General features: G+C 52.7%; 1 protein-coding gene across 1 annotated transcript in view; it reads left to right on the top strand.

Moving 5' to 3' along the window:
• Positions 1-6,582: 6,582 nt before the first annotated feature.
• The window catches only part of Hmcn2 (hemicentin 2), a 155,063-nt gene continuing 150,700 nt past the window's right edge, over positions 6,583-10,945 (top strand). Inside the window, exon 1 of the mRNA XM_028757187.1 lies at positions 6,583-6,844. Coding sequence (XP_028613020.1) covers positions 6,583-6,844 — 262 coding nt within the window. The remainder of the gene's footprint in view (positions 6,845-10,945) is intronic.

Raw genomic sequence — 10,945 nt, 5'->3', positions numbered from 1 at the left:
TGGGATGGGGATGTCTCTGGGATGGGGATGTCTCTGGGATGGGGATGCTTGTAGTGGCACCTAACAGGGAACTCAGTACAGTCTGAGTAATTCTGAAGGAAATTGTACAATAGGGAAGCCATAGTTAACACAGCCCCGAAGAGAGTCCCACTTTTCATATGCTCTTTGGACTGACTTCCTCATGGTTTCAAGAGGGCTGCTCAGCTCCTCAGATGCTGACATTGCGTCATTAAGAGAAACAAGAAATCTCCTCTCTCTCCTCTCTCTCTCTCTCTCTCTCTCTCTCTCTCTCTCTCTCTTTCCCTCTCTCTCTCTCTCTCCCTCCCTCTCTCTCTTTCCCTCTTTCTCCCTCTTTCTCTCTCCCTCTCCCCCTCCTTTTCTCTGTTTCTCTCTCTCTGTTTCTCTCTCTCTCTGTTTCTCTCTCTCTGTTTCTCTCTCTCTCTCTCTCTCTCTCTCTCTCTCTCTCTCTCTCTCTCTCTCAGCTTTCTTTTTAAAAATTAGTTATGTGTGTATGGACCTGTTTATGTGTGTTTGAGAATATGCCTTTTGTGAGTGCAGAGCCTGCAGAGGCCAGAAGAGGGCATCAGATCCCCTGGAGCTGGAATTACAGGCATTTGTAAGCCCCGTGAAGTGAGTGCTGGGATCCAAACACTAGCCCCTTGTGATGGAGCAACACCCATCCTTAATCCCTGAGCCCTCTCCTCAGCACCCTGTTTATAGAAGTGTTCTAATTTAGCCTTTACACAGGCCTATCAGTAATCTCTGATTAGTTTTGTGTGTAGTGAGTTAGGAATTAGGACTTGTTATTTCTTTTTATAGCTACACAGCTGTTCCAACATTCTAAGTTGGAAAAGCCTGTCCTTTCCTGTTGGCACCTTTCTCAAACCCAATGGATCACACGTGGGTCTTTCTAGACTCTTTAGTAGTTCCTGTTGGCCTGGTCTAGGTCACACCTTCTGAGTCACTGTTGCTTTAGAGTGACATCAGGACATCAAGAGGAAGGCTTCCATCCTGCTAGGTGTGTCTTCATGTGCCTCAGATACCCTGGCACGTAGACCTTTAGCCTCTACTTGTCAGAGCACGGTCAAATGCCAGTACCTAGCCAATCTTCCATGATGCGTCGGGGACCACAGAGAGTCCCACTTGTCAGGATTTTCTGTGGAATGGAGCAGCTTTCCCTCAGGTCACCCAGGTTAACCAGAAAGATAAGGGGACCGAGCTCTGGGAAGAGGAAGAGTGAGAGCTTAAGGTAGGAGCTAAAATAGGGAGTGTGGTACATGCGTGTGCGCACACACATTCTCTCTCTCTCTCTCTCTTTCTCACACACACACACACACACACTGTCTCTCTCACACATGTGCACACAGTCACACATGCTCTCTCTCTCACACACACATGGTCACACACACACACACACTCTCTCATGCACATACACACATGCTCTCTCTCACACTCTCACACACTCACACACATATATACACAAGCGTGCACACATATACACATTATCTCTTTCACACACATGCTCTCTTTTTCACACACATGCTCTCTCTCTCACACACACATTCTGTCACACATATACACAGATACACACACGCTCTCTTTCTCACACACATATACAGACATGCTCTCTCTCACACACACATACACACACATGCACACATACACACATGCACACATACACACACGCTCTCTCTCACACACACACTCTCTCACACACACATGCGCACGCACACAGACACACAAGATGTGAGATGTGGACAGGCACTAATCCCCAGCTCACTGGGGATGTTGTGTACAGGTGTTAAACCTCAGCTCGCTGGGGATATTGGTGGCAGCCTCCAGTGTCAGTAACAGAATGGCCTTAGATGACAGTGGGACTCAGTCAGGACACAGCCGGAAACAAGAGAGCAGTGAGAGATGCGCTCTTTTCCCAGCTCTGTGGGCTAGCGACTGAGCATGCGCTCTGCCCAGCAGACCCCGGAGCAGCTGGGCCAGGCGGAGGGTGGGAGTGAGCCCTGAAGCGCTGTCTCTGGCCCAGTTTTTCATTTGTTTGTTCTTGAAAACATGGGGATGGGCAACGGTTGCTGTGTCAAGTGGCTCAAATATTTCTTGGGATAGCTTCAAATCATTCCTGTAGTACATGTGACTTGGAGGCTGGTCCCACAGCGGGACTGGGCTCGGCAGTAAATCATCCAGCTCTGGCTGCGGGGCCACGGCTGTAAGCCTGGGACTCTGGCCGCCTCTCTTGTCCTCACAAGCTCTGTCCGTTCCCCTAAACCCTGACCACTGGGTCTGGGGGAGGAGAGGGGACAGAAGGATGTCACTTCTTCCTACAGGAGAGAGCAAGCCATTGAATCTACGCTACCATCCTAGTAAAGAGCCAGCGGCAGAATCCTCCCTCCGTCCCTTCCTGTTCACACTCCAGTAAAACATGGGTGGGCTAGGTCTACTAAAACCCCACAAAGATGCAGAAATGTCAGAAGTCTGAGTTAGTGGTGTTTTCCTCCATTCCCTGCAAAGCATCCTGACAGCGTGGTGCCTGAGAAAAACCTGCGGTTCTGGGCTCTGGATCGGTTCTGGAAACTCTATCCACTGGGCTCCTTTTGGAAACCTTGTCCTGAATTTCCAGGACAGCCATGAGCAGTAGGTGGATCCTTAGCTTTCCCTGGAAGGCAGAGGCACATGCCAAGTCCTGCCTCACCCCAGAACCTTCCTTTTGTAGCCTCAGTTTCCCTGTCTGGAGAGGAGCAGCCTCCAGGCCTAGAGTCTGGTACTCAGTAAGCACATGCTGTCCCATTGATGCTGTCAGTCTTTGAGGGACACGGCAGGCGCCCTCAGGAGGAGGGTTGGGAGGGACAAGGTGATCAGGGCAAGCTGGACTCAGCATCTGACATGGTCCAGATCGGTTGCATGGAGGGACCGTGTTGTAGAGAGGGGCAAGGAGGCTTTCCAACAGCCAAGCATTTAGTGGCCTAGGCTCTGATGCAGCCCCTTGGCTCCTTCAGGCTTCCTTGCTGACATAGGACGGCGATGGTTATGAGCCAGGAACAATGGAGTGTGCTTCCTGTAAGCAGCCAGGCCAAGGCTCTCCACAGCAAGTATGTGGTGTGTTAGGAAACAAACAACACAAAGACCACGGCTTCTGGGGACAGCAATGGGGGAGGGAGCATGGGTAATGTAGTCTCTTGAGGGGCCTGGGGAAGTGGAGATGCAGGAATGCAGGTGGTTGCTGTGGCTTGCGTGTGTTGTACCTGCAGGCCACAGGCGTCTCCCATTTTCCTTTCTCATTGGTGATTATGTCCCTGGGGAAGCCCTGAGCACCTGGGCCTGAGGCAGCCACACGGCCACCCTGGGCTGGCAATGGGATGAGACCAAATGGGATGATGGTAGGTAGACAGCCATTGCCTGCCCGAGGGTCCCCTCCATGACAAGGGAGGCCAGGCAGAGACGAATTCTGAACTTTTCTTTCCATCCTGTGTCTCCAGGGGAACCTGGTGGTCCTTGCAGAGTGGTGGGGTGACAAGAAACATCCGCAGGTACCTCATGATTTATCCTTCTGTCTCCTTAGACTTTTCTCTTTAGATTTATTCATTATATTTCACGTATGAGTATGTTGCTTGCATGTATGTGTGTGCACTCTGTGCATGTCTCGTGATTATGGAGATTAAAAGAAGTCATTAGATCCCCTGGAATTGGAGTCATGGATGACAGTGAACCACCGTGTGGGTGCTGGGATCAAACCCAGGTCCTTCCCAAGAGCAGCTGGGCCCTTAACCACTGAGGCATCTCTCCAGCCCCTCTCTGTCTTAAGGGGAGCACTTCACTGAAGTTCACCAGGCAGTTTCAGAACTCAAATCTAAATCTGGGGAGGGTGACACACACCTGTAACAGAGGCACTCATGAGGCTGACGAGGGAGAATCTGTGGGTTCAAAACCAGCCTGGGCTACATATGGAGACGCATCCCCTACCACAAAGCCACTGAGGCTCAAGTCTATGGTCCCTCCATCCCTTGCATTAGCATAAGGAGAAGCTCCTTCAGGTCCATCTTTGCCCCGACCTTCTTGGAGAGCTTTACAGTAGCATCTAGAAGCTCTGTCCTCTGAGCTGAGCCTCCACGAGCTGCCTGAAGATGCTAATACGCCAGACCAGGTTACTTCCCTGATTAATAATTTCCAATAGCTCCCAGGACCTTTAGGTAAACCCCAGAAGGGTTGGTGACATGTGTAAGGTCTTCCAGGTTCTAGCCTTTGTCCCCTCCTCTGCCATCACATCATGTTCTTCAGTTTTGTTGAGTGACCCACTGGTGGCCTCTCTGCTCCCCTTGCCTTTGTGAATGTTCCAGCTCTTCAATGACCTTCTCATTCTCGATGGCTTCTCAGACTTGCTCCATGGCCTTCTCTGACCTCTTAGGCTCAGGCACTCCTTCCTCTGAGCTCCCAGAGTGCTGGGTCATTCTTCTGTTAACACTTATCTCACTGACTTAGAATTATTTATTTACATGTCTCTTCTCCTCGGGGTAGGGACCACATTCCTTTATCTTCCCATCCCCCTGTCCCAACAGCACCTCCTGGAGCACTGACACGCAGCTCAGCAAATGTTCGTAGACTAAATGACAAAGTCCTCTGCCCTGGGTTCAAAATGTCACCATTTTGGCTCCTGGTTGCTACTGTCTTTCCACAGCTGGGGTCTCTCTTCTTACTCCAACAGTTGACCGAGCCCTGCCCAGGCTCTGAGGGCAATCACAGCCTTCACCCACGGGGGTTTAAAAAGCTAGTTTTTCTAAGTGGAGGAGACTAAGCTTCCCATTGAACTTGCCTACAAACTCTCAGGCCGTGGGGACATGGCTTCTACCATATCTCATGAGACAGACAGCTCTTCAGGAGATCGTGATTCTAAGTCTCTGGCCTCATGTAGACTTGAGTCTCTGAGACATGCCAGCCTGGCCCCTGACTATGGCCAGGGCTCAGTAACCATCTCTGATCCCCACTTCCCCTTGGAGGTGGCAGAGTCTTTGTTGGGCTACCTGGTGTTCCATGCTCTGGGTCTCCATTGTTGTGGAGCCCAATTGCCCTGGAAGGCCACACACCCAGGCATAGTTCCGGTGATATAGTTTAGTCAGAGCTAGGACGAGAACATAGGGGCTGTGCGTGCAGGACAGAGTGGTCCCAGCAGCCTTGGAGATGGAGGAGCTGAGGCTGGCTCAAAGGAGACCAGACAGTGTGGAGTGTCTTTTCTCCTGGCTGAGGTATTTTCAAAGCAAGGGTCAAGAGAGTGACTCCTCTTCAGCCCAGAGCTCTCAGCTGTGACCAGGGTCTATCTGACCTCACCCAGGGCACTGCACGCAGAGAAGACCCTAAGGAATCAAGCATGTTTGCCAAAGCTTCCCCTTCCAGTCGAGCAGCGTCTAATGAGTCACCACCCTGTGCCAGCTACTAGAGTTGGAGCAGGGTGGGGTGGTGGGGACACTAAGACACACTCTCCACTCCAAGTGGCTCTTGGTCTGTAAGGACAAAAGTCACGGGCAGTGTACAGCCTGGGAGAGTGAAGGGCTTCAACAGAATGGAGGGAACCACTTCTGGCCAGCACAGTGGTGGGTGGAGCACTCCGCCTCCGCCCAGCCAAGAGATGGATGAATACCCCAACAGTCCGATGGCAGAGAGAGCACCCCCACCTCAACCTGATTGTGTAGAGGACATTCCCATTTGGCCCTCTGGCAGAGGCAGCACCTCCCACACAGCTTAAAGAGGAGCGCTGTTAGGTAAAGGATGGTTGAACCCAGCCCAGATAGCCCCTTCCGTGTGCCCTAGGCCCTTCACATGGAATCAGTGAGTCCGCTTAGACAGGTGACCAGAGGAGTGTGTACCTGATCTTCTGGAATCCCCATATGACCTGCAACGACATCTTACAACACTCAGGGGAGACAGCAGAGCCCGAGGAATTTGGGGTCCTTTTATATTTGGCTTCGGATGCTGCCTACACCACTCAGTAATGGGCTCATCTTTCGCCGAGCCTCGGATGGCCTGCATCAAATACGTTTGGTCTTAATGTCTTCCCCCTAGGATTACAGCAAGCTTCCAGAACATAACTGTGGGATGTCGTGCCCATGGTGGATGCCAGGCTTAGGCTTGTTGATTTTGACAAGAATAATTACAATGCTGGGGAGGCTCAGAGCCACTAGGTCCCTGGGATGGCCGGGTGGAGGTAGCAGTGAATGCCTGTCTGAGGCAGGCTTGGTCTGCTCGTGTTGTCTCTCCGCCCCCGCAGAAGGGCTTGCAGGTGTCCGTAGATTCCCGCACCCTCATCCCTCGCCTTTGGCCGTGGCCCCACCTCCCTCTTGAGGTCCGCCCTGCGTCCTCCTCTAACCTCGGGGCTGGACCAGAGAACCGCGGGGCTGGGAAAGTTTGAGTCACGCCGCGGGTCGCGGGGGAGGGGTGCGGGAGGCGGGGTGGCCGTTAGGGACCGCCTCAGGCTCCCACTCGGGGAACCCCGCCGCGCCCCTCTCGGGTGAACCCGCTAGAGCGATACTGCACTCTCTCACTACGACCTGTGTGTCCCATTAGGACTGCAGCCTCCGGCTCAGCATGACGCCTGGGGCGCAGCTCCTGCCGCTGCTCGTGGCGATCTCCACAATTGTGGCGGCTGTGGTCACATCTGATGCGCCCACGAAGACGTTGTCCCCCGCCACAGGAGACTCCACCCTGGCCTTCGTCTTCGATGTCACCGGCTCCATGTGGGATGATCTGATGCAGGTGATCGACGGCGCCTCGCGCATTCTGGAGCGCAGTCTGAGCAGCCGCAGCCGGGTCATCTCCAACTATGCACTGGTGCCTTTCCACGACCCAGGTAGCGCCCCACGCTGTCCTCGAGGTCCCCCCCACCACCAACCGCGCGGTCCCCGAGGTTACCTCATCCCCTCACGTCCTCGAGGTGTCATCCTCCCGTGTCTGGTCTCCTCCCACCCCTCCATCCAGGCCTTGCCTAGCGCGAAGCTTAAGCGAACCTTAGCAACTTCTGGCACATTTCTGTTGCCTGGCCACACCCTTTCCTGCATCCCCCAGGTTGGCACTGGGGTTATGGGTAGCAGGCGACTACAAGCTTCTGAGCCTCACCCTCTCCATCTGTGAAGTGGGAAAATGTGTGGAGATGTTGGCAGCAGGCACCAGGAGCCTGTGCGGTTTTTGGTTCTCGATTTTATTTTGCCTGTCTATCCGCCTACCTGCCTGCCTGCCTGCCCTTCCTCCTTCCCTCCCTCTCTCCTTTCTCCTTCTCCTTTCCTTCCCTTTTTGAGGCAGGATCTCCTGTAGCCGAAGCTAGTCTCCCAATTTTCTATGTAGTGGAGAATGACTCTGAACTTCTGATCCTCCTGCCTCAGCTTCTAGAGTGCTGGGATCGCAGACCTGCACCAACATACCCCATTTATCCAGTGCTGGGGACTGAACCCGGGGCTCCATGCTCCGTGCCAACTGTCTGTAAGATTTTAGGTTTTTCTTAGAGTTGTCTCCCAGCTTGCACCCGAGAGTTCAGGCCATGGCAATGGCCACTCTTTGAAGAGGGAAATGCAGCCCTTTGTGGAACCCATGCTAGGAGTGACTCAGCCTGTCCCCCTTTCCCTTTTGCCTGCCTACTTCAGCAGAGCGAAATGTCCCAGCAAAGCAGGGCTCCTTGACACCTGCTGATTCTCCCTGCAGTCAGCATGTTAGCTCAGGCTTGAAAGTGCTCCCTGGGAAGCCTCACCATCAAAAGACTCCCGCACCCAGCAGAGAGATGGCCCCACATCCTCAACCCTAACTACTTTTCTCAACATTTTTTTTCAATGAAAACATTTCAGCTTTACACTGAAGTAGGAGAAAGACGGGGATCTGAGCTCCTCTATACGCCTGCCTAAGCCTGAGAGCTGAGCCTATGCCTCCATCTGCCCTGGTGTCTATCCAGGCTAGCTTTAAAGGCTCCCACTGCAAAGGCAGATTCCACACAGCACTGGCGGTGGCGTGTTCGAGGTGGCGTGTTCGAGGTGGCGTGTTCGAGGAGACATACTGAGTTGATGGCGGCCTGTCAAGCCTCTCAGGGGTGTGCATATTTGTCAATCACAGAATCTTCCAGGGACTTTACTTCCCACCCTACAGTCTTCCCTCCGACTCTTGTTATCTGAGGCTTTGTTCCTCTTCTCTACGGGGCTCCCCAGGTCTAAGCCCAGGGACCAGGACTCTAGGAAAAGACTCCAGGGAGACCCAAAAGGATAATGAGATTGGATGGGTGAGGAGGCAGGGTTCTGCTGGTCAGCCTTCTTCTCCCCAACTCTCTCTCCCTCTGTTTGGTTTGGTCTTGGTCTTCCAAAGGCACTTTCACACTGTGGGAACTTAGACACGGTGAGTCCACCCATTAGTTGGAGTGACTGAGACCCAGGGCACCAACAGGGTTTCCCGAAGCCACCTGCCAGATGATGCCATTGCTGTTTGTCTCTAGAACACTCGGCTTCCATGGCACGATAGGATAGCAGCGTTTAGAGACCGATCGTGTCTTGAGCCCCAAATGGGCTCCTGACAGCTGTACTTCTGCCCCTTCCTGCCCACTAACTTCAGATGCCCTCCGGACTCCCCGCGGGTGTGTGCTCAGCTTTCACGCCAGCCTTCAGCCTTCAAACCTCTCTCTCTTTCCTCTGCTTTATCGCTCTTTCTCTCTTTCCACGTGTTTCTCCTTGCTCCCTTTGTTTTTTAAATATTTATTTGTGGGTGCACATGCATGTCGTGGCGGGTCTGTGGGGGTCCCAGGACAGCCTGCAGGAGCTGGTTCTCTCCTTCCACCCTGTGGGTTCCAGAGCTGGGGCTTAGGTTAACAGGTGTGGCAGTATGTGCCTCCACCGGCCGAGTCATCTCACCACGCCTCTGTACTTCATTTTAAATCCGTTAAAATTTAAATGATGCTCATCTTCTTTTAAAAAATTGGTAGTAATATACAAGTCTAACTTTTCATCAGAATGAAGTTTACCATAGATGTAAAGGAATTTTTCCAAGTGAAAATGGCCCTCTAGCTGCCAGGAAATGAAAACTTGCGATTCAGCTGACGTGAAAGAGTTGAATAGTCATCATTAAAAGCGAACATACAGATACGCTCTATAGCTCCTTCCCCTTGCTCCCATAGCACCAGATTTGAAGGGACCAGGGGTACTCTGGAGAGGGCCAGGGGTGCTCTGGAGAGGGCCAGAGGTGCTCTGGAGAGGGCCAGGGATGCTCTGGAGAGGACCAGGGATGCTCTGGAGAGGACCAGGGATGTTCTGGAGAGGGCCAGGGATGTTCTGGAGAGGGCCAGGGATGCTCTGGAGAGGACCAGGGATGCTCTGGAGAGGACCAGGGATGCTCTGGAGAGGACAAGGGATGTTCTGGAGAGGGCCAGGGATGCTCTGGAGAGGGCCAGGGATGCTCTGGAGAGGACCAGGGATGCTCTGGAGAGGGCCAGGGATGCTCTGGAGACACACAGATGATTTTGAAAGCACACATGAACTGTTTGACTGACACATAAGCATCCTAGAAGCCTTGCCATCACCATGCCATTTCTGGCACAGAGGGAGCATCTATAAACATCAGGTAGACAAGAGTTGAAAGGAAAGATGGACCCTAACTCTGGGTGCACGGTCTCAATGCACTGTTCTTTATGTAGCCTTGTGCGTCTCTGGAGTTCAGGTTTCAACCGTGCTTTATGCTGCATGGACATTTATTTTAACAATGTTCTGTTCAGTTTCCCATCATGGAAAGAATTTTGAGAAGGACTTGACCTCAGGAGGTAAAGAAGAGGGCCCCCTCTGCTTAGCTCTGGTTAGCGTGTGCTCCCATCTGGGCACCTCACTTTTGAAATAAAAAAATACATATATGTATTTATTTATTTACTACATGTATGCATGTATGTGGATGCGCCACAGCAAATGTGTAGAGGTCAGAGGACAACTGGCTGAGTCCGTGGTCTCTTTCACCACAGGCTCAGTAGGCCTTGTGCAAGTACTGCCGAGGAGCCACCTCACTGGGCCCTGGTCCTCCCCCCACCCCATGCTACCTAAACCATCCTCCCTAAAGCTATGCCCAGAGTCCATGTGGAGAAGAACTCAAGGATATAGGAGGCCCACAGTAGGGGAGGGGCTGGGATTCATACGGAGGATCTAGCAGCCTAGTGAGGACAGTTTAGGGGTGCAGAACATGACACATGGAGCTGGGCATGGTACCTCGCACCTGCAGTCTCAGCCTCAGGTGGCTGAGGCAGGAGGATTGGAAAACTTAAGCCCAAGATCAAGATACTGTCTCAAAATGAGGGGGCAGGAGTCACTTAGGTATAGGGCCTGGCCATCACTCAGTCTCAGGGAGAGGACGTTGAGGGGACATTGAACGACTGTGAGGCTGCTCCTGCCAGGGACATGCTCAGAACAAAAAATTTCCTGGGGTGAGTGGCTGGCTGGATAAGGGCTGGAAGACAGTGTGTGTGTGTGTGTGTGTGTGTGTGTGTGTGTGTGTGAGAGAGAGAGAGAGAGAGAGAGAGAGAGAGACAGAGAGACAGAGACAGAGAGACAGAGACAGAGACAGAGAGAGGGAGACAGAGAGAGACAGAGACAGAGACAGAGAGTCAGAGAGACACAGAGAAAGAATCCGGCAGCTCTCCTGTGGAAGTGGGGCAGAGCAGGGCTGGTGTAACCAGTCCTGCTGCCTGCTGCCTATAGCTGCCAAAGACTGAGAAGCCTTGATTTCCTTGTATGGGCTTGTAGCTTTGCATTCTGAGCAGGCATCACAGCTGGGCTCTGGCTCTGTCTGCTGAATCAGCAAATGGTATGCCCTTCAGTAGAGGATGGACTGGAGACATAGGAGTTTCTGACCGCCCCCTCCCCAGCTCTGTGTTCTGGGAGTGTTTTCTTAAAGCAAGCCACTGGGTGTTAGTGAGTGTGTGCAGCCACTGGGTGTTAGTGAG

The sequence above is a fragment of the Grammomys surdaster genome, unplaced genomic scaffold, assembly GCF_004785775.1.
Source record: "Grammomys surdaster isolate TR1022 unplaced genomic scaffold, NIH_TR_1.0 126133, whole genome shotgun sequence".
NCBI classification, from domain to species: domain Eukaryota; kingdom Metazoa; phylum Chordata; class Mammalia; order Rodentia; family Muridae; genus Grammomys; species Grammomys surdaster.
This window is presented reverse-complemented; position numbering and strand designations above follow the sequence as displayed.